This window comes from Seriola dumerili, unplaced genomic scaffold (assembly GCF_002260705.1).
Source record: "Seriola dumerili isolate Sdu_G_001 unplaced genomic scaffold, Sdu_1.0 BDQW01000110.1, whole genome shotgun sequence".
Lineage (NCBI taxonomy): Eukaryota > Metazoa > Chordata > Actinopteri > Carangiformes > Carangidae > Seriola > Seriola dumerili.
Window position 1 is genome coordinate 6,941,897 of NW_019174365.1, and position 24,266 is coordinate 6,966,162.

Genomic DNA, 24,266 nt, shown 5'->3' on the forward strand with positions numbered 1-24,266 from the left:
GCAGACCTATCCGAAGACAGCTAAACAGTAGCAGAATGTTGTCCAGCCTCAGAGGTAATATGTAGCAGAGACCTGTATAAAAACCCTCTAATATTAGAACAAGACATGTCGGCTGCTTTCTTGTTCAACAACACCCCTCCAGCTCTACTGCTGCTCGTAGGTGTGCATGTAATTATGTCTCCATCTGCTCCACTCTGCAGTGTCTTACCTCTGAGGCAGAGGAAGGTGAGGAAGTCCTCCGTCTTGGGCTTGCGCCTGGACAGGTCCTGGATGGAAGAGGACAGCGATGAAGAGGAGAGCAGCGAGAGGGATGAGGAGGGCACAGTGGCCAGGCCGGTGTTGAGGCTGCCTGGGTCGGCCACTTTCACGGGCGTAGTGCTGGGAGAGTTGGGCTGCGACTGGGCGAACTTCCTCTGAGCCTGGAGCCGAGGCCTGAGAGGGAGGAAACACACGAGGAGGGAGAGTGTGAACAATGTGATATGCGGCGTTTAATCACAGCTGAGCGTACCAGCGTTCAACAGATAGGTGAGGGCAACCATGACAAGAAGACTGCCGTGACTGCTTCAGATAACAGATGGAGTTCATCAGATTTTATACTCTATGTTCACATGAAAACAACTATGGACTTATTTGTACAATAAATCACAAATAATTTCAAATAATAAAATACTATTATACATTTTGAAATGCACACACAGAGAAGCTGCTATTATATTAGCCCAGTGTAATTACAGTAGACTTTGTGTACCTGGTGTGTTGTATGAGGCATGTGCTGCTGATATCATTAATCCCTAGACTTCTTGTTGTCTGCAGCTGATTAAAATCACACTTTTACACACATACACACACACACTCAGTCTCTCTCATAGTTTTTTATTATTATTGCTGTGGCCCTATGACTATTGTCTCACTGTGGAGTGGATTGCTGAGACAATTACCCTGTAGTGAAGAATGGCTCGAGTGTGAGCCCATCATGATCACTTGGATGTGCAGGCACCCACACACTCACCGGCTGACATGGTCATTCAGCGAGTGTGTGTGGGTGTTTGAATGTAAATGCGTGTATTTACATGAGTAAATTACAGGTGCACAGAAACACACACATGTAGCAGTTGCTATTTTAGTCCTGTTGAGCTCTAGTGAAAGATAATTAAGCCATCTATAAGGCAGAACCAGAGCCGTCAGTGGCAGCTGATAATAACCAAACACACAGGAACCATCTGCCAAAACAACCACGCAGTGCCAGAGAACAACTTAAGATTCCACATCTCCCTATCTCTTCATTCTTTTCCTCTTTTGCTCCCGTCTCTTTCTCTCTTTCCACCATTTCCCCTTTCTCTCTTTCCCCCTCAATGTTGTGCTTGCTTTCCTCTGCAGTCCACAAAGCCTTTGAGATGTCTTTCATTTTTCTCTCTGCTTGCCTCTTTTCTCTCTTTATTTCACAGTGTGTGTCAGTGGAGGCGAGGGACGGAGGAGAATATTAAAGAAGCGGATGTCTGAGAGAAAGCGATGGACTTACTTGTCACACCGCCCCCCTACACAACACACACACACACACACCTGGGTGTGGACATTCACTCTCACACACCCCCGATATGTAGACACATGCACGCACATACACAAACCATTATAGTCTTCGACTTGTCAGATGCCACATGAACCAGCAAGTGGCCTCAATCGATTAGTGCTACTGTGTGTGTGTTTGCGCATCTGTGTGTGCGTGAGTTACGCTATAAATGTTGAGGAGTAGTAATAGAAGCAATGTGATATCCTGGTATTATTTCTCAATTTGCCGCGGACAGGATTGAAGTAAGGGAAGATAGGATCATGTCTGGACAACACCCACAATGCATTTGGCGCAGCCACTGAAAGGTGCAGAGCCCCGATTACGCTTCAATCAGAGAGAACAGTGCGGTGTCAAAACGTGTCAATTTCCTGCCGTGACATGGGTGTAAGCTCGATACGTGAGAAATTGAGAGATGATTGCACACACATTGTCAAAGCGTTGCATTTGAGCACAAGGTGTGAGAAAACTGAACACATCTCTGTTTGCACACGCCCAGTTTGTTTACAGTCAAACACTCTGTAAACAAAATCATACGACTGTGATCAGCTTGGCAGTTTATAAGCTGGAATTCAGCAGTACACAAAAGTGGTCTGCATTTACACAAATCTAAATCGGCTTTGATACCAAACTTCAAAAACTTGCACCATGCACATCACTGAAAACATTTTCTCTCCGCACACACAAATCACAGTTTTAGCCTCCAAACAATTGAGACAGTGAATAGTTTAATAATTCTACTGAGTATAAGGTATTATAAAGCTGCCTCATGCCAACATTCAGCTAAAAGATACACACAGGAGGTACTGTTTTCCCCTGGTATTACGAACAAATAATGTTCTATTCAACTAGAAAAACAACACAATGGGGGCAGGTGCCACTTCATGCGAGACGTGTGTGTTTGAAAACTAAAAGGAAAAAATAGAGCAAAAAGGCACATAAATTAATGAGTTGAAGAGCAACCAAAGAATGAAAAAGGGATCAAATAAGCGATACAGTGAGCTGTAGTGTGTACAGTTGCCAACCGGTTTAGATGAAGGATCAAATAGTAAAGGGTGGTAAGTTAAAGAGACAGGAAGGGACATAGAACGAGACTATAGACACGTCAAACGCAGGGGAGCAGGGGTGGGGGGTGGGGTGGGGGGGGGTGATCAAATGATCAAAAGCTGAGGAAATGTAGCGAATGAACCAGTGAAAATCAAAACCCATTCAATGCTAGTTACAGAAGAGAAGTGTGATAAACAGCTAGAGAGACAAGTGTAAAGGACAAGAGAAGTGTGAGAGGTAGAGCACTATTTTTTTTTTTTTTCCACACATCCACATCGTGTCTGCTAGGCTGGCCTTTAGTTGTTGTCTGACTGAAGAGACTGAACATGTACACGCAGATACGCACAAATACAAACACCGCTGCATACACACTCACGCAAAAGACACACAACACATATTTATACACTTTTAAAGCAAGTAAGGTTTGCGTGACTATAAGACTGGGAAAGATATTATGTGTGAGAGGAAGATAAGCAAAGGAGAGGGGAAGGAAACAGAGAGAGAAGGAAAGACACATAGTGTATACACAGATAATGCAATCACAGCTTGGTAACCACAAGGTAACCACAAACATGTGACAACATCCAGTTTGGCATTTGGACACTGCATGCTGTATGTGTATGTATATATATGTACATACTCATATATACACACGGGGAAATACTTAAGACGGCACTTATGAAAATAGTATTTTTACAGTAATGCAGTTCTTTAAATGTATGGCAATGCCTTTACGTAGACATCTGTATGCATGCATGGGTGTGCAGCTGTTGCTATGCTTATACAGCGTTTAAATGTGCAGCCACCCATCCCCGTCCCATCGTCCTATAAATTCAATCGTCTGTAATGTAGTATCACAGAGGAGGGAGGGATGCAGACTAAACTGAGCTATGAACACTTTTTAAACAGTGAGCAGAGGCGAGACTGGGCTCTTCATAGAAAATAAATAAATAAATAAATAAGAAAAACTCTGTGGTAATACAAACCCTGGATAGTTTTATTGCTTCAGCCTTAGATGAATAGAATCCTATTGAACTGCTTAAAGAAAGCGAAACAGAGGGGATAACTGACACACACACACACACACACACACACACACACACACACACACAAAGAAAAACAGAGTATGACAACAGAAATAAAGCACAAGCAACTGTGCAAAAGAATGAGGACAGAGACAGATGAGCTAATAAAGCAATGTGCTTACTACATCCTGTCTAGACAGTCAAGAGCCTTAGGTTTTCCAGGGAGAATCCTCCGTTATCTGTTACCTATTAACTAACATGGGAGATATGCTGGGGGGCCTTTCCCAAACTCAAACAAACACTGAAAATACATTTCTAGTTACAGGTAATTCTCTAGTAATTTGACTAAATTCTGTTTACATTATGCATCTTCAGTTGTCATCTGCTTGCCCCCCTTTTAATGGTATGCTAACAGCAGAGACGGGGCTAATAAAAAATGTAATAAAAACAGATCTGCTTCAGTGATGATGTAAGAGTTTGGCAGGGGAATGCAGAAGCAGGGGAACAGATGAATAAAACGTTAGGAAAACCGACAACTTCAGTGACAAGTAATTATTCTAAAGATGACACTTCTCTTCTTTGGAAACAGTACTCAGGTGGCAAAACAGAATTTGTGTTGTTATCCTTATTAACGGTGCGGGGAAATTAGAGCATGAAAACAATTATGGTTAACACTTATTTAACAGATTCAAACAATACGTCCCAAAAGTTTTGCCAATAGGGGCCTATTAATGGTGTGCCACATGACTTTAGATGAGGAGAAAATCTAGCATGCACAGGCTCTGCACACGCACGCACGCACGCACGCACACACGCACACACACACACACACACTTCAGAGTCCCAAGGACCAGGTAAATATTGAGAAATCAGCATGGGAACAATTTGCAATGACATGACTGTTTTTGTAAGTGCTGCCACTGCACTACAGGCTAAGGGTAACATGAGCCTCAGATTTAGCCCTCTGTCTGACCTGTGTGTGTGTGTGTGTGTGTGTGTGTGTGTGTGTGTGTGTGTGTGTGTGCGCCAGAGGACACTATGTTCCCAAGCATGTTGAGCTATAGAATACTCATTGGTCCGGTGCCACGGTAGGAAAGTGAGGCTTATGTAAGTTAAAATTAGAGTGATTGCCCTGATTGAAGGAGAATGAGAGGAGAGCCAGACAGACACAGGGAGGGAAGAGAGGAAACTGAGATCCAACAGCGGTAGAAAAAGCAAAGAGATTACAACAGGATGTCCCCATTCATCCCTTTCTAATCCACCTTTCATCCATCCCTTCCTCCCTCCATCCCTTCCTGCTACCCCCCCAGCCATGTACCCTTCAAAGGGCTGCTCTAATGTCTAATATTACACATGCCACCGTAGCTGCCAGAGCATTGATTATCTCTGAGAGAGACAGAGTGAGAAAATGTGACAATCCTGTCAGCCAGCAATCCTGGGAAAGGAAGGCAAGGAGAAGAAAGGAGGAGGATAAAGGGCCATTTGTGATTTACTTCCAACATATAAAAATGAAGTAAGATGAAAAATGGGGTGGAGCTGGTGATGAAGAGGCAGAGGGGCCGGGACGAAAGAAAGATGAGCTACAGCCAATGAAAATGTATTGTGCTCACAGCACAGCTGTGGACAGATGCACGCACAGATGCACACACATGCACATGGATCCTGTCAATCAAAGACAGTGCGACTTCTAGCCCTGTCCTCAAGTCTCCATCTTATCAACACCTTTCCAGTGACGACCGTTTCCATGGGAACTGCTGCGATGGCAGGACTCCTCCATGTGGTCATCTTGATTTATCCCACAAGGGTGTTCGTAAGCATCCACCCTGTTGAAGTGTCACTGAGCAAGACACAGCCTTCACTCTCTACCAGCTCCAGTGATGTTGATTAGTAACTGCTCCACAACTCTGACCCCTGTCAGTGGAGGAAAGCCAGTAAAAACTGAATTTCTCTTTAACACTCAGTCAATAACTCAATAACCCTCAGCGTAGGAGAAGAGCATTACAAACAGAAACCCCCAACCCCAGCTGGCTCCTTAAACCAGTTTACTGTCAGCCAAAGCACATCGGCAGGGTGCAGGAAACTAGATGACTAAGCACATTCGTGTGTACAGCTGACAACAGCTGATTTATTAAACAGCACATCAACTCATTTGTGCATAAAATACTTATAATAGATGCAAAGGAAAATACTTTAAATGCCAATTAGGCAGGGCTGATTGTTGAAAAAGCCGCCTCCCGTGCATGTTTGATTTATTGAATAAGCTGCTGGCTCAGCATATCAGCATCTTTCAATTCTTTACGTATATGAAATATTGATGAATGGAGTCCAATACATGCAAGTACAAGCAATATATAATTTAGCACAGCAGAAGAGACAGCAAGGAGACATAAACACTGTTGAGACTTGAACTCAGCAGCCTGTGATAGATGTTTTAATTGCTCGAGCTTGGGAAAACATTTCGGGTTCGTTTTTGGCATTTGGGTTAACGTGTGAAATCTAGCTTGACACAAGTAACCAACACCAAATACCAAACCTGTTTCTGATTCCAAAGTTAGACCTGGAGCCTGATACTCGGGTTTTAATTCAATGTGAAGCCAATTCTTAAAGCCAGATTCTATTTTTACCTGGAACTTTCCCATCTTTCACTAAATAAAGCATCAGAGCTAATCCTTTAATGAATTACTGGGTAAAATGACACAATAAATGCGAGAGGGCTTTTAATGATGTGTGTCTGTGGCCCCAGGGTCACACACTGTACACTATGTCCCCTGTAGACGATGTCTGGGTCATTCACAGCGAAGCCTTGGCTGTTATGTGTGCTTTGGTTTCAGACCTCTGCTGTACCACTGAAACCTGATATTTGGATAAGGCTGGCGAGTGGAACATGAGCTTGTGGGCCCTGCGTTGATTTGTGCAAATGTGTCAGCCTCTGACTTTAATGGGTCTCTGCACTCTTAATACTGTGAAGCTCTTTGGATACAAGCAGTCAGCAGCTATGTCCAAAATGCACCGTTAATTGGAAAGCAACTCAGTATCTTAATTGAATCCGTTCCAAACATCCACATAACCCACTAGAGAGAGAGAATGAGAGAATGAATGACGGGCGGAGAGGCAAATAACAAGACAGAAAGATAGCAAAAAAAAAAACAACAAGCTTTGGCAAGGAAGTATGATAGTGTACAAGGCCAGAACAAAGCCATTACAACAGCCAAATAATTACTCTTTGCATTTAACTTACATAAACCCTTTGTGACCGACAGACAAATACAATACACAGACGAAAACAAAGCAGATTTGAGTGTGTATATTTGTATGATTTTAATGTGTTTCAGTAATCTGAACTGCTCCATGAGTCTGGCAAATACATCAATACCAGTCTGAGTGATCCTCAAGCTATGTCAGACATTTCAAATTTCTGGCTACTATTTTCCAGAAACATGGCACACGTGAATCAAGCGGAGCCTCGAGCGTGTCCACGGTGTGTCCAAGGTTTGATAGATGTTGGCATGAGGCTGCACTCAAGTCAGACTTTGTGTTCCTTCCAGTGGTAAAGGTTATTGTGTGAGGAGAAGAGCACTGATCCAGAGTCTGTACCTTAGGGACTGTATTAATTGGCTCCAGATGGCCCACATGGTCTTTATAAAAGACTACCTCACTGCAGCTGGCTCTGTGAGTTTGAGAGTGTGTGTGTGTGTGAGTGTGTGAGTGTGTGTGTGTGTGTGTGTGTGTGTGTGTGTGTGTGTGTGTGTGTGTGTGTGTGTGTGTGTGTGTGTGTGTGTGTGTGTGTGTGTGTATGTGTGTGTGTGTGTGTGTGTGTGTGTGTGTGTGCGCGCTTGTGAGTTTGAGTCCGTTTTGTCCAGATCAGAGCAACCTAAATGTACACGTTTATGGAGATAAGAGTGAATGTTTATATGCAAGGATTATTCTTCAACAAAATTTGTATGTGTTTAATCAATGTCTCTACCTATTCATCTGTCTTTATTTTTTTCTACGTGTGTGTGCACGCGTGTGTCTGGCAGTCTGTTCAGATCAAATCCATCAGCACATAAATGAGTGAGTAGAAATTGTGTGTTTGCACAATTTCTTAAGCCCCTAAGATCTTTCAATCTTCAAAATGTAATGCTGAAAGCAATGATCACACTATAATTGATGCCATGTGGGCTAAAGCATGTGTATGAACGAGACAAAGCTCCAAGGTTACTATGTTTTAGCAGGAAATAAAAACTGTTCTTGTACTGCATATACCAGGAACCCTGACTCTAACCTTTTAGTTTGACACGTACCAAATTAAAAAAGGGCTCCAAGCCCGTGTATGAAATGAAGAAAATGAATCAGCTGGCCTTTACAGATGTTACTTCTTATGCTGTATGGAGCAACTATCAGGGTTGAAAGTGCAGAATGATGCATTCAACTTGAGCTTGCAAAATCTCTTTTGTACAGAGCTTATTTCCCAACACAAACCCTCGCATTGCTGGTGTGTAAACACTCGTAAGCGAACGCTCACTTTACTCGATGTGTTTATTGCTTTTCTGTCTCCATGCATTTAGGAGAAGGGTGACACAGCCGTGAACTGACCCGCTGACCCTGTGACCTTCACCTTATGCAAACAGCCCCTGTATAGACCCCAGTCGCATACACACTCAGCATGTGCACACCAAACACAAATAAACACAATCATTACTCATGAGTCGAGGCCGCTATGAGGACAAATATGCACATGGAAGCCCACTTATTACTCGCCGCATTGGACAAAATAGTACACACAGTAGTTCACTATGACAAGCCTTAATAAACATGACAGTAATGTATATACCCAAGTATTTCTGTATATTTGGTCAGCATATGGTTTTTAGCGCTGAACTGCTCTCCTTTGACATCAAGATAAATGTGATTCAGTGTTATTCAGAGGTGTGATAGTGTGTGTGTCTCTGTCCAAACTCAGCTGTGACAGCTATATGATTCAAGCAGTCACCATAAGGCTGATATTCACTTGAGATAAAAGATACAGCAGGGCCGGAGCGCATATTTAAATATAACCTTGGCTTTTCACTCTGCCGGTTTTTTTTTTTTTTTTTTTTTTTTTTTTATGAAGCCATGAGAGGGGGAGATGGCCTGATAGGCAGATGTGGAGAGAGAAGACATCTTGACAATAGATCAAGCTTAGTTGTATCTCTGTGAATATATAAATGCTATATTAGGTGAGATGGAAGTCACACATTGTCCCCTTTGTTGCTTTAAAATGCTAATGTGCAAAAGGTGGTACTGCACTTGAGCTAAATGCCACCAAAATAACTTCAAAACACCAAATGTAGCAAGAGGTTTTGAATTTGTGATGAATTACATGGCAGTAAAAAAAAAAGAAAAAAAAAAAGAACTGAACAGTACTCCTTGATCTTCTTCCATCTCCCTCATGGCCACAAAGAAAAGAGAAAATACTGCACTTAAATTTAGGATTTTTTTTTTTAAGCAGTCAAGGTCCACCGCTCGGGGCTATTTGACCAAAACCCCCACCCCTTCACCACGCATGTGGAGCTCACCCGATGACCTCTGACCTTGCAGTCCACCTTAAATCACCCATGGGAGTGGCTGACCACAGCAAGGTTGGGTCAATAAACATCAGAGTTGGAGCTATTTGTTCTTAGCAATCAGCCTAATTAAGCCTGTGTCCCATATGCAGACCTTCAGATACCTTGAGTGGACTCACATGAGGCCTTGAGGCTGCAGACACAGCGGTCTGTGACTCAAACAAAGGATCAGGCACAGATAGAGTGCAGTGGTTTGGATAAAATAAAATGGGTAGACTGAATAGTAAGCATTCATTTTCAAAGTTGTTCTACTATTTGGATTTCAGATTTTTCTGTTAATTTGATGAGTTCCTGTTGAAAGGATCTTTGTATCCTGTGGAGCAGCTATCAGAACAGGGACAGAGACTGAGGTGCACATGTGACCTAGGCTCTTCACAAACATAAAGGGGGGGTGGGGGGGTGGGGTGGCTGACTGATCAATCTCTCATCTGCATGTTTCCAATTTGCTGAAGATTCCCAGGTTGAAATGACAAAACTGACCTTTCTAATGGGTCACTGCACTCTGCAGTGGAGCAGCTCTTGCTACACTTTTGAACCCACCCACCCCCACTTCACAACCATCAACTGAGCTGTCTTTGTCATGGATGACAAATGGAAAAAATATGGACTGAAACTGTGTTGAATGAATATGATTTATGTAGGGGAAACACACAAACATTGCTGATGTTATCATGCTGACCTTTATTTCAATAAAAGTCAACATGGATCCACTGTTATTAGTTACTTCTTTTATCATTGTTAATGACTGATAAAAATCATGCGGGTGGGGGGGGTGACATGAACTTTTTTAGGCTTCCAAAGGATGACATCCCAGAAAAAGTTTGAGAACCACTGGGCTATAAAATAAAGTTTGACTTGACCTTGGCTTGCAGATATTCTTACAGCTAAAAAATAAAAGATACACACTATAAAACGTCTTTTATGATTTTAGGATGGCAGCCCCAAATGCACCAGATACAAAAATAACAGCGTACAGTAAATCCCTTGAAGCACTAAGAATTTCTTTTTGTATTATGCATAAAAAGCACCATGATAAAAACCTGTTGTAACACAGCTAATCTGTGCTACAATCACAGTGCTAAACTCTTGTATTTGACAATGATTATGGGAGTCAGTTTGTGCGCTGAGTGACATTATGCACTGTGATGGATGGTTAATACTCCTTCACCCTTCCATTTCAGCTGAGCAGAAGGCTTTCATAAAGCCGCAGCGAGGCAGCGACAATGAGAGGAGAGTTTAGAGGAGATTTTGGAGACTGACATGTAGGGCTGAGTCACTGAGAGGGAGAGGGAGAGAGAGAGGGAGACAGAAAAAAAGAGAGAGAGCATTTACACTGTACTGGAATAACAGACTCTGTATTTAGTGGTGTCCCAAACAGAGCCTCCATTTGACTGCACAACCAAAGATGCTGGTGTGTTTGACTGGCTGAAAACTCACTGGATTATCTGTGCAGCTTTCTAATAAACTCAATCCATGGATGTCTTTGAGCTTGTTTATGTGAGTACTCCACTTTCTATTCATTTAACCATTTGGCATTAGTACAGCTAGGTGTTGCACTGTATATAGGTTCCCCACCATACCATCTAAAGCAAATCAATAGACACATTATGGCCCTCTATTAACACACACTTGCAGTGTGTGCGTGCAGGCCTGCGCACACATGCATATAATCCCTCATAAATGGAAATGGTGATTATGCATTACTGACAAGAGTCATTGGTTACGCTAGACAAGACAAGTGTGTGTGTGTGTGTATGTGTGTGGGTCTGTGTCTGTGAGTGTGTACACACTTGGCATTCATTAAGTCGAAACAAAACAAGCGGCAGCAGCTGAGTGTTTGAGTGTGTGTCTTGGCTGAGACAACAGAGAGAACAGATTCAAAGAGAGCCAAAAGTGGGGTTCAGTAAAGAGAGTGAGAAAAAAAGAGAGAACGAAAAGAGGGACAGAGAGAGAGAGAGAGAGAGAGAGAGAGAGAGAGAGAGAGAGAGAGAGAACGCAGAAATTAAGTTAAGAAGTCTGTGTGAGAGGGGCACTCAACTTCTGATCCGCACAACACTCTACCCACTTTTGCAGTGCTTCATAAGTTCGTATTCACTTTTTTAAACTCACACGCACAGATCAACTAGCTGGGTTGCCAGGGCAACGCCATGAAAACCTCTTGTAAGCATTAATTAGATTAACTGAAATGAGGTGCATCCTGATCCTGAGTATTCAATACTTTTTTGTTTTTTTTTACATTCAGAGGCTACAAAGTCTTTAGCATAATAATGTTTGACACAATTTGAAAACTGTGTATACAATTAAGCCACAAAGATTCCCTGATCATTTAAAAAGAAAACCACACTGACATCATGTTTAGATTCTACCCGTGAGAGGGGTAATACAAAACTGAACTCCCAACAAATGATTGAGTTCTTTCATTAATGACTTTAAAAGATTTACGAGATGCTGACTCAGTGAAGAAGCTTCTGTAACAGCAGAATGTTTTATGACTGAACTCAAGACTTCCTTCAAGGGTGACACAAAAATATCTATATCTATTCAACTGCAAACAACTGTGGATGACTGCAAAACTCTTAAATCATATATGCAAAAGATGACCTGCTGTACTGGACAGTGCTTGACACTTCAGTGAGTGGTAAATACACACACAGTCTTTATATCAACCTACATCAAATGTGGGAGATGAACAGAGGTGCTGGAATATAACTAGGTCAGTAAACCATGGCAGGGAAGATGAGATTGTGGAAATTAAGTGTGTGTGTGTGTGTGTGTGTGTGTGTGTGTGTGTGTGTGTGTGTGTGTGTGTGTGTGTGTGTGTGTGTGTGTGTGTGTGTGTGTGTGTGTGTGTAGGGCCAACTCTTGGCAGGGGAACCCCATTTGGAGAATATGGTCATGCTGGTAGGAAAGGGCTACAATGAGCTGGCATGTTTGAGGGGATGTGCTGCCAGTCTCTCCACCAATCTCAGGAGCATGGGAAGGCAAACACAGAGTTGATCTCAAAGACTTCTAAAGGGGGTCGCTTCCTGCCAAAAATCACTTGCACCTGTCCTTCTGTCTCTGCCTCCCTTCCTCTCTCTCACTCTCTCCCTCTCCGCTGCTCCTCCCAGTCTTCCCCCTCTCTGTCTGCGCTCGATCCCTTCATCCTCTCTCCACAGTGTGAAACTTTTTCTGCGCTCGAAATTGGAACCAGCTTACGCCGCTGCTCCTCCCTTCTGTTTTGGCCAGTGCCAGGTGTAAGAGCTCCTGGCATCATCTCAGTTAGTCCTGTTCAGGAAAAGTGCGGGGCACCCATGCCAGGGGCACTGGAGTCATCCCTCACACATAAAGCACACACACAAAATAAGCGTTTTAAGAGGGCATGAGGAACTGCCAAGCTCTGGCTAGGCTTGTGTTTCATTAGCATCAGATAGAGAGCCTTTCTTCACTCAGTCCTGCTGTGTGTTTGTGTATATACAGTATATGTGTGTGTGTCCGTGTGTAGTGGACTAATGAAAACCATGGAGCAGGCTGGCCTCTAACTGAACTCCATTCAACACGCAGCACTACAGACCATTAGAGGAAGAGAGAATAAAAGTGTGAGATTGTCCTTGTTATACTTTATTCCTTCGGTGCTTTTCTTCTTCCTCGGTTGGTATAGAGTGGACTAATGTTTATGCTTCACTATAATATAAGCCACAGGGGTCATGTGGTCTTAATTCAACACTTTCTGTTGTTGTCAGTTAGGCAGTTCCCACTACAATTATCTACTCACTGCACATGTATCTGCATTTATCCAGTCTGTCTTCAAGATCGACTCATACTAGTATTTTTTTTCCAGTACTTGCAGAAAAAAGCACATTTTCTTTATTTCTCTCCGATACACTTTCATCATTATTTCATAGTCAAGGCTATGCGATTTCTACAAATTCAAGGTCTACTTTTGAGTTTCAGGAATGAGCTCCTGATATCGGTTGTTCCAGTGGCCTTCTGTTTCAAAGCCAGGTAGATGAAAGCTTGTAATGACTGAGCTCAGATTTGGAGGTTACAGTATCGAATGACAGCTAGGAGGACTTAGGCAGGTGCTTGACACGCAGTGAATGGAGCCTGTATGGGCCGCTCATTACAGAAGGACATCTGCTGCTGTCCGAGCTCCCAGACTCCGCCCCCTAGCTTTACACTGATGCTTTGATGCCCTGTCAATGTGTGTGTGAGAACAAAACAACGCACACAAGCACACAGGCATGCACCCACGCTCACTAACACACACACACACACACACACACACACCTGCCACCTACAGTAGCCGGCTGCTTGAGAATAAAAATTTTAAAAAAAAAAAGGACAGGTTTATGACTGCTACTGTGTGTGTGTGTGTGTGTGTGTGTGTGTGTGTGTGTGTGTGTGTGTGTGTGTGTGTGTGTGTGGTGTTGAGGCAGAGGAAAAACATAAGCTTTGAGACACACACTAGCCATTTTAATCTGCTCACTCTATAGAGCATAAGTATTTGTAAATCATATTTTCCAGCTTGTGATTTCAAAACCTGCTTCATGCTGAATGCATTAGAAGCGTCACATTTTCCAAAGATCCTTTATTCCATTTTCCAAGAACATTTGTCTCAGTGAAAGCACTGTTCTGTACCAATTTCAGTGAAAATTGCTATTTTTCAGACGAAATCTGTTTCAATAATTTACTGGTGATATAAATGACTTCATAAAAAAATTACGCCGGGTGGAAATTAGCAGCTTATTGTACTCTGCAACAACTTCAATTTTTAAATAATTCATTTAGAAATGCATGGCAACACTCCTTTAAGTGGCTCATTATAAATGACTGAAACAGCATTTGTGTTATAAGATGAGGGGCTGTGCTCATTAAAGGACCTCAGTGCTCTTTAAAGTGTTGTACTATTTACACTTCTTTGTTGACTGTCATATTTTATTACAGAAGTAATGGGCAACTTGCTCCTCTCCAAACATTTTACTACACGCACTTATGAGTGAGGAGGGAAAGAGAGAGAAAGAGAGAGAGGTTACTGGGGATTTTGGTGGAGAGGATACATGGGTGATAAAGAGACTGAATTGCAGAGGGAAAGCGCAAATAAGAGAAAAAGGAAGATAATGCATGTGTGTGTTGAGAACCTTGTACCATGTGCAGCTTGTTAACCGTCAGACTTCAAGACATTCATCACAACCAAGCTGCACCTACAGTTTGTAACATGTGTGCAGAGTTTCTCATCACACATCGCAACCTGACACATTCCCATTTTCCCAGTATCAGCAGCAGCAGTCGCAGCCTTTGGCATGAACTCACATATACACAGACACCACCAGGCTCACGATACTACACCAAAGCTAAGAATCAGAGCTCTAGAAAGCAAACAGGATTAGGAACCTCTCTCTTTCTCACACACACACACACACACACACACACACACACACACACACACACACACACACACACACACACACACAGCCTCACCTCTTCTTTGCAGGACTGTCCTCACAGTACTCGCTGCTCCCATCCAGACCCTGAGAGCGCAAGGACCCATCTTCTTTGTGGCTGCCCTTTGATCCCGAGCCATTCAGCTGCCCATTGGCTAGGGAACCTGAAAACACAAAGCACCAAAAGGGTTAGAGTCTGGCCAACATATATTTTACGGATCACTTGTTGTGAAAGCTTCCATCTCCAGATATCTGGCACGATCCTTTGTCAGTAAGCCATTCCTGGGGCTTAATATTGTTTAGAATATAGCTCAAGTCTTTGGGGAGTAAACAATGTTTTCATCTGACAGTGTTAATAAAGCCTTCTGTTTTTGTCTTTGATTTGATGCAGTGGAGAGGGCTGAAGGCAGAGTAGATGCATTTCTTTTGATAAGATTATAGTGGCTCTGCTTTATCTGACAGAGTAGAGTGCAGAGAATGTAGAAGAAGATAGAAAGACAGAGTGAAGGGGAAGAATACAGAAAGAATACAAATTATTCAAGCATCTAGACTGGTGTGGAGTGTCTGCGCTGAAAACATTCGATGCTAAAATACTGACAGTGTCTAACTAGTCAATGTGACTGAATGACAAACTATTGCAGCATCATGGCGGCTAATTTTGGAGCGACAGGAAAGTTACTTATTCATTCCTCTGTCCCCATTTCCCCTTGTTAAATGCAACTGCTGCTGACGTGCATGATGTGCGCCCTTTGACAAAGAATTTTAAGAAAAACAAGCCCGCGGCGAGCAAGCGAGCGAAGTGAACAGATATTGCCGGACTTGACATTCTTAGTGAGCCCGATTGACAGAGCCCTAATTAAATATTTAGCAAGCAACTCAGACAAACAAAATAAGCCCCCAGACAGATTCTTAAATCAAAAGGAACAACAGGCACCGAGAATTCAAATTAGGTCAAACAGAGGAGTGGAAGTCAATGGTAATTAAGGGAGACAACCAAATTAAATAGATATCACAAGGCTTGATTTCCTCATGGGCAGTTCTTGCAGTTCTTGGAACGTGTCATAAAGGCCTGTAGGATTCAACAATAGAGCGTGAATGAGCGAACATATCGTAGAAATAACTGGGGAAGTTCAAAGCTTTTCAGAGTTACTCAAAGAAAAAGAAAGAAGAAGAAAAATGGAGGAGCTGCCAAGGAGACTGTGACCAACTGGAGACAGGGGTCACATGTTTGAAACTGTGCTGGTGAAATATCACTTTGCAAAACTGAAGATTTATATTGATTCTAATCAAGATTTGACATTGACAGAAGTTCATCACATTTTACCCTTTTTGACCTGTTTTGACAAGTATTCGTGCCTGACTGGACTTTGGTACGGCAGCCTGTTAAATTATTCACATTCACTTCGCAAAAACAAATAACTCACTCAACATTCAAGTCAATGGTTTGTTTAACCAAGAGCGCCGCTGTCATAAATCTTTTCATTCACCAACACCTTCCCACTACTTATTCCACTCTTTCACTGGATGAGGTCCTTGTTGCCTTCCGCAGCACACCCTGTGAAATTCCATTTGGCTGATGCTTTACGGGGAGGTGTCACTCAAAGTGTACCACATATTCCTAATAGTGGGTGTCAAAAGAACAATAAATTAAGATAATAATGACAGTGGAGCACGGGTTAGGATAACTGGCAACTTGATTGATATCCTGTTAGCGAGGACGCTACTGTTAAACAAGCCCAGGCACTGTGTCATCAGAGAGAGATGAGACTGGGAGGGGAGTTGTAAGATCAAATGACAGTGTAGGAGACAGGAGGACGATGAGCAATTGTGGAGCAGGTAAAAGAAGTTTTCAAACATATGATTTAACTGAGATTTATAAATGTGCTTTGGGCTGAGTGAGCACACACACGCACACACACATAGGTCATACATTCTCATTATTGCATAGACACTCAGGCTGTTGGTTTTTCTCACACGCAGGGCAGGTCAGTACCTGAAAGCGGAGGTATAGTCATCAGATACACATGGTTGCGGTCAGAAAGTTAACAAGTGGCGGCGTGATGAGTAAGGCCATTGCACTTTTGGCAATGCTTTATGTTGCCATTGCAGAGCCTCTAAGTCTATGGACCATGGATGAATCACTGCCTTACAATGTCTCCGCTGGCAAGAAAAGGATAACATCAATCAAGAGTTTCACTTTATGTCCCCTTTTAAGAAAGAGTACTATTTGATAAAAATACAAAAGAAATTCATATGGCAATGGAAAATTAATCTGAATTTCTAAAAGATTCCCTTCATTTTATTAAAGATAAATTCCAAAGATTAAGACATTTTCCAGCACTTAATTAATATGTGACCATGAAAAATACGTTTAAAAGAGAAATTAGGGGGAAACTGATTAAAAATGATAATTAGGTCAAATACTGCAAACTGCAGACTGTGAAAAGATTCCAGTTACAACTTCTGGACAATTTCATTTTGTCAGTGAAATTTGCACCAGAGCAAAAAAAAAAAAAAAAAAAAAAAAAAAAAGCGAAGTAGCTCATTAACTTTAATTGTGCTCACAAAATGACTGACGCATGATGTCCCCACAGAACGCAAACAAACAGGCGGAGGCCCATTTCATCACCCCCCCCCCCACTTCAACTCCCTCCCTCCCGCCATTTACTCCCCAATATTCCTCCAAAGAGTTGTCTGACATATGCTGGTTGCACATGAGTGCTCATGTGAGGGGCAGATCAGGGAATCTTGGGAAGGCAGAGGATCAGGGAAGGGGTGAGTGTGGCAGTCAGGCAGTCAGGCAGGGAGCCAAGCGCTGGTGCCTAAACTTAAGGTCCTGGTGCTGGCGGAGGCCTACGACAACGGGCTGGGATGGTGTTGTGACAGAGGTTACAACTTGAGGAGGGGGTGGTGATGAGGCAGCAGAGGGGCCATTCTAGTATGCCATCCCAATAGTTTCTCCTGGGGAAGGGAGGGGGGGGGGGGGGGGGGCTTTCTAATCAGATTTATGCGTGCTTAACTAAGCCCATCGCCTCGCTATGTTCACCTCAAACTCTCGAGAGATCAGAGGTACATAGCGTAACATGGCATATCACAGGGCTGAGAGGAGCCTATTAGTGTGAGCCATAGTAATAAGTGGAACTATAGCAGAGCAGCCATGCCATAGGAAAGACGATCATTGGGGAAGAGTGCCCTTATAGATTCTTGACAACACTAAGGCGTATATTGGCTTAATGTGAAAATGAGTGCGCCGACATACCTAATGGCATGATATAAGGGCTGCGAATATAGCTACGCTAAAATGCTTATTTGTTTTGAGGTTAGCAGATATGTGGTAATAATCTGCCTTTTAACTTCCCTCTCATTGATGAACAAGACTTTAATCTCCCTTTCCGTCTTGTAAACAAGAGCATTAAAAATCTATTTCATGCCCTTTGTTCAAACAATCCCGGATGCCTGTATACAATTAAAATTGGGGGATAATATAAAAAGAAACAATGGGAATGTTTATTTTAGGGAAATTCCCAATAGTATCTATTCCCAGACGTTTTTCAGGGTAGCAGCAGATACTAAAATTGACTGCCTGGCAAGAGGATTTGAAATAGCCCCAAATATATTGCTCCTTCCTTCCTTCCAAAACTGGACCTCACAACACTGCATGACACTTACCACAAGCCAGAACAAAAGCATACAGCACTGTGCAGTTAGAAAACACGGCATCTGCTTTTTTGCAGTTCAAGGCCGTAAATCTAAAGCATCAAAAGGCAAAGATGGGATTTTGTAACGGGCTGAGCCGATGTGGAAAAAAAGCATGCGGGGACAGAATAGATGCAATCTCTTTTACGCACTTGATTCAATACCTAAACTCTTCCTCTTTTGCCTGTGATTCATATATTCATTTTCCTTTCATCCCACCCTCTATCCTATTCCCTGCAGATACTCCTTCATCTGTCCCCCTGTGCCAGGTGATGTGATCACCAGAGAGAGAATAGAGGGCCCACACAGTGTTTGAGCTGCCTCGGCTGCCACTCTGGCCGTGGAAGGAGCAAGCGGCATGGGAAATACAGACAGACAGCACAGTGACAGCCGAGCGAGCGCTGAAGCAAAGGGGACGACATGCATAAAAACCAGTAGGAACGGCAGGTCTTGAGACTGGTAGACAGACGGGAAAAGAAAGAGAGGGGACAGTCAGAGAAATGGGCAAACCCTCTCTTTAGCCCCTCCAGGTTTTTGGCCAGCAGCCAGCTCCTCCATCAATAGCACTCAGGGAAATGGAGAGGGAGGAAAGGAAGGGATGGGAGGGGAGAGGAGAGGAGGAGAGGTACAGACGAGTGTATCGGAGCGAGATGGCGAAGTAAGGAGGCACAGGAAGAAGATGCAGCTTCAATGATTCGGAGAACTGGAGAGGAAGGGTGGGAAAACAGGATAGAGTGAAGGAAAGGGAGGGTGGTGATGGAAAGAGAGGCAGGGAGGGCTTGGGTGACGGATACTGTAGATAGTTAAGACAGACAAGGCAGAGGACAGGAAGGACAAAGCGGAAAAGAGGGAGATGACGAGAAAGAGGGAGACAGAGACGGATGGAGGGAACGGGAGTGAGAAAAGAGCTTCTGTGGGGTGGGGGGTGGGGGGGGGTGGAGATATATAATCGAGGACATTGAGCAGCGGGAGTGAGAGAGGAGACAGGAGCTTGCGGAGAAGGCAGTAACCAGAGTCCTATTGATGTGTAATGAAACCCTGCATCGGGGGGTGGGGGACAACCGGAAGGACAGACGGATGGAGGGAGAGAGAGGTGAGAAAAGGAGAGGAAGAGGAAGATCATGGCTGTGATGGAGAGGGAGAGGGGTGACTGGGTGAATGAGCGGAAGCCGGGACACAGAAGGGCATAATGTCATTTGTTAAATAATGCAGGGAATGAGCAAGAGAGAGGCAGGAAGTGTGATGGACACAGAGATGGACGGCTGCCAACAGCGAGGGGTAAAGTGGCTGGGGAGATGGCATGATTGCTGGTTATGGGCAGGGAGAAGGCTGGGTGGGTGGGAAGATAGACTGACACACACACACACACACACACACAAACACACACACACAATCGGACACACATACAGCTGACTGACAGACTGCCACACCCCCCTCTAAAACAGATAGCCAGTGCTGTCACGCAGTGACGGAGAGAGGAGGAGGATGGGGATGGATGGAGGTATGTGGGGAGGGAAAGATGGAGAGACAGATGCCTGGCGAGGGAGACAAACGCTGCTTTTCCGAGGATTACAGCCAGGTACTGCTCCAACCTCCTTCAGTCACATGATACCTTTTTCCCCAAAATGGTGGACGCTTATCTTGAAATATATTGAAACAGAATTCCTTGCTTAATGATTAGTGGATTAATGAAACAGTTGATTGACAGAAAATTAAGTGGCAACTCTTTTGTTAATTTTTTTTAAAATCACAAATGGAAAAAATTCCCTGAGCAATCTTCTCAAATGTGCTTTTCTCAGTCGAGTATGATTGTAAATATGTTTGGGTTTTAGCCTTAGAGTCAAATATATTTTTATAGTAAAAAATGTTATTAGTAAATACTAGGAAAGTCATCATTTCCCAAGGCGATGCCTTAAAATTGCTCATTGTGTCAATCAACAGTCTAAATGGCAAAGATACTGAATTTATAATGACATCAAAGAGAGCAGCAAACATTTGGCATTTTTGCTTTAACAATTATGCAATTATTAAAATTTTCCTTGATTAATTTTCTGCCAGTGAGTAATTCATGAACTGACTAATTATTTACATATGGCAGTAATCTCTAATCCATCATCTACTCTAACTCTGTCTCTGACATATTTAATGATTATGTACATGCACGATCTGACTCTCCAAAATGGCTGATAGTTTCACAATAACGCGTGTCAGACTGAAAACTCGGGCACATGTCTGGCCCCAACATAAGCCCAGACTCTATAACCCACAGTCCTCTAAAACAGCAGGGGCTGCCCATTCAGGATGTAGCGCACGCTGAGTGTGATCCTCCAAAATGGCTGACAGTTTCACCACATCGTCTGTGCGAGACGGGAAACTGTGCCGCTCGTACAGCCTCCAAAGCCTTGCTAACCCACGGTGCTCTAAAACAGCAGGGCCCGTCTATTCAACCCGGCTCCCTTTTGTGTCAGCGCAGGCTGCTGTCGTTACCCCCGGTGCGACGGGCCGCTGACGCTTTCTAATGAGTCATTTTTATTCAGGCGATAAGGTCAGCTACCCGCGGTGGCTTAAAAGGCCCTGAGGAGCTCTGGAGTGGCAGCCACGAGATGCCAGACAGACACACAGAGATACACTAGCTACACAGAGGGGAGGGGGCACTCAGCACAGAGAGAAGAAATGAAGGTGTGAAAAAATATATAATAAAGAAAAAAAATGGGGGAAAAAAAAAAGGTATAAAAGATAAGCTACATTTCAAAAGAGATTTCCCTCCTGTCTGTCTGCCTGTCTCCCTTTCCGCCTAGCTGGATGACTGGCTGGCTTCCTTGGCTGGGCGTGAACTTTCAGAGGCTCTTTTTTTTTTTTTTTCCTCCTGTTTCCTTTCTTTCGGTGTCTGGGTTGTGTTAATGTCAGCTGAGAATAGCTTCTGAGGCACGTGTGAAGTTCAAATCTCCGCTGTTGGCTGGCTGAGGGCTTTTTATGGGTGGGAGCACCAGTGTCAAACAAAGACATGGTGGCAGCTTGGTTCAAAACAATATGTTCATCCCCCCCTGTGCTCTCACTCTTCTTCTGTTGTTTCGGGTTTACACGGCACAACCGCAAAGATCCCTGAACTGTTGCTGTAGCCGGCTTCCACCTGGATTTGGAATTCTGTCTAACTAAGCAACTTCAAGTATTAATTCATGTCGGGGGTTTCAGTTAGACGGTGTTTTAATGAGTCTGTACTCCACAGTGAGTGTAAATGTCCAAGCTAGGAAAGATTAACAACACTTCTACACATGTTTCTCTTGTGTGTGGCTCTGCGGAAGACCTCATCAGAGTCCCTCTGTTTGAAGCATAAACAACATTTGAAAACAAGTGGGAAATACTTTCAGGCTAAGGGTTCCTTTGAGGATGTGACACTGAACCAAGACTGCAGCTCGCTGACCACTGACCCACAACAAAAGGCAACCAAGAGGCCTTGATCATTTGTTCTTATTGGATTGCCTCCATTTTAAGTAAGAACAGGTCCTCGCTGTCAAAGAAAACTTGCTTAGTTTTCACTCACAAACAGACTAATAAAACTGTCGCTTGCAATTAAAGGAGTGAGGAGCTAGACTGAGACGCTAAACTCTGCAAAGCCAGACAAAACTGGCAACTCTGACATTTACTCCACAAAATGCTAGTGTAGCAAATTCTTTGTTTGTTTTTTTTTTTTGGGAAATGAAGTCTGAGTTTTCAACATGTCAAATTATTGCATTTGAAGTTGGCCTTTAATCATTGCAGGGCAGTTTACAGTACACTCTACGAGATTCATTTCATTTCATTCCACCTCTTTACAAAGTCCTTATTTCGGCTGCATACAGATTTCCAAGGGTAAAATGGACGGCAACAAAAGACAAAACATCTGTCCCCATAAAACAAACACAGGTGGAGACATGATGTCATAGTGGTACAGGTCCCTCACAGAGAGGATGTAGACATGAACTCACCATTGGAGTTTGTGGTTCCATCGCCATCCAGCTGCCGTTTCTGTGCGCTCCTAAACTCCTTTAGAGAGAGGTAAAGCACCTTCCGCATCACCCGCTCCTCCGACCACGGGATCCCATCACTGTCATCCTGTGGAAACATCCAATAGAGAGAGAACAGATTAACAGAGAGAAACAGTGGGAGTTTTTTTTCTTTCTCCCATTTTTTAAAATAATTATTCTGCTGCGTTTCTGTGCTTGTAAAAAAAACAACTTCTGATAAACAATTTCTAAATTTGCACATTATTCTGTGAAAACTCAGCAGACAAGACAATCAACAGCCCATTAATATAGACAGGAGCTTTACAAGTTGGACAGTTGTTTATGCTGAGTGTTTTCCTTTGTTTCTGTTGTCAGACAACAGCATGGCTATAAAAGTGAGGGTCGAGGTCGTGGACAGGAAACGCGGAAAGACAAAACAAAACCTTACAAGCTAAAACTAGAAAAATATTTGTTGCCATCAAGGTAATCCACCACCAATAACTGCAGCTAGCTAGTATTTATTTTAGTATTCTGAGGAGTGTGGAATTTAATGGGTGATTTTTATATTATGTATTTGTCTGCCATAATAACAATAAAATATGGGAAACACAAAATGTTGTGTTCAGTGTGGAAATGCATGAAAAGTTACGACCGCTTTAGTGAAGAGAAACAGACAACCAAAGTTTCAGTATAATGGGGAATCTCCATACATATTGTTCCGGTTGCATCCCTCCCCTTCATTCCTCGCTATATCGTGACATTAGCATGACACAACATTAGCATAACATAGCATTAGCTTGCAGCTAGACATAGGGCATCACATTAGCATAACAATGCTCGAAGGACGGCATCTCGGGCACAATGCAATGATAGGAGAGTGTTATGGTGATGAATAGGTAGGAAGCAAATGAAAAAAGCATCATGGGACTGCGAGTTCATGTGTTGCTAATCTCTCCCAGCGAGACTGAGACAGAAGACGTTATTGTGGAAGAGGTCACCAGAAGTCACACACACATACGCACAACACATCCTTTTCCAAGACACAGCCCCCCCTCCCCAAGTCAGTTTCAATCTGAGCAGCAAACACATGATGGCTAAAATGTTCAGCACATCAAAGCTGCAATTTATTCAAAACACTATACTGCTCATTCTGAGAGTTTTAACAGCTTAATAGAAAAATATTCCACTGCAACAAGCATTGTTAAAAAGGGTCTTTAGAAAGTGTCCAACAGCAATAACCATACTTCTCTCCCACCTCGCTCCCCTACACTCATTGCTCTGGCAGCTGTGTTTGATGTCGAACAACGCTAATGACTAAAGGAAATGAGATTAGGACATGAGCAACAACAAAGAGGTATTAATAAATAATGGAAACTGGAAATAGCTTTTCTCTAGTCATGCCATGAGGCGAGTCGGTTTCAGCTGTAAGGTTGGAGAAAAGAAAACACTTTACGTCTTTGTGCAGAAAGAGCTAATGTATGCTAATGATTTGAATTAAAAACACATTTCTAATCCTGTTGACTCATCGCAGGGAGCGCATTTCCCTCTGTCGAAGTCAAGCGTAATATAAGAGGCTGACGTGAAAAAACAAGCAACCTGTGTGGGAGCGTGTTCTGATCATCCAGTTGACTCAGATCATTTGAGTTGGCTCAGCTAAGTGTCTGGCAGACACTGCAGTGACATCAGCGCCGGCTGGGGGTATTACAAAAAAAAAAAAATATATCTCCACCTCACACAAAAATAATTACATCAAGACGTTTTATCGCTGCTGTAATGACAAGATAACAGTCACAGCATTCCATTAAGAGTGCATAAGTGCTCTCTGAAATAAAAAAAATAAAAAGATCAGATAGCTGTGGTCGGGGTAACACAGAAACTGAGTCTGTGTGTAAGCCTGTATTTCTGTCTGAGTGTGTGAAAGAGAGAAAGTTAATCTCATCCTA

At 43.1% G+C, this 24,266-nt stretch overlaps 1 protein-coding gene across 1 annotated transcript in view; it reads right to left on the reverse strand.

The window, feature by feature from the left end:
- jarid2 (jumonji and AT-rich interaction domain containing 2) overlaps nt 1-23,174 on the reverse strand; it is a 55,009-nt gene extending 31,835 nt beyond the window's left edge. The window contains exons 1-4 of the mRNA XM_022747141.1: nt 23,133-23,174; nt 22,306-22,432; nt 14,682-14,808; nt 209-432 (exon numbers count right to left, since the gene is read on the reverse strand). Coding sequence (XP_022602862.1) covers nt 209-432; nt 14,682-14,808; nt 22,306-22,432; nt 23,133-23,174 — 520 coding nt within the window. The remainder of the gene's footprint in view (nt 1-208; nt 433-14,681; nt 14,809-22,305; nt 22,433-23,132) is intronic.
- Between the last annotated feature and the right edge of the window lie 1,092 nt (nt 23,175-24,266).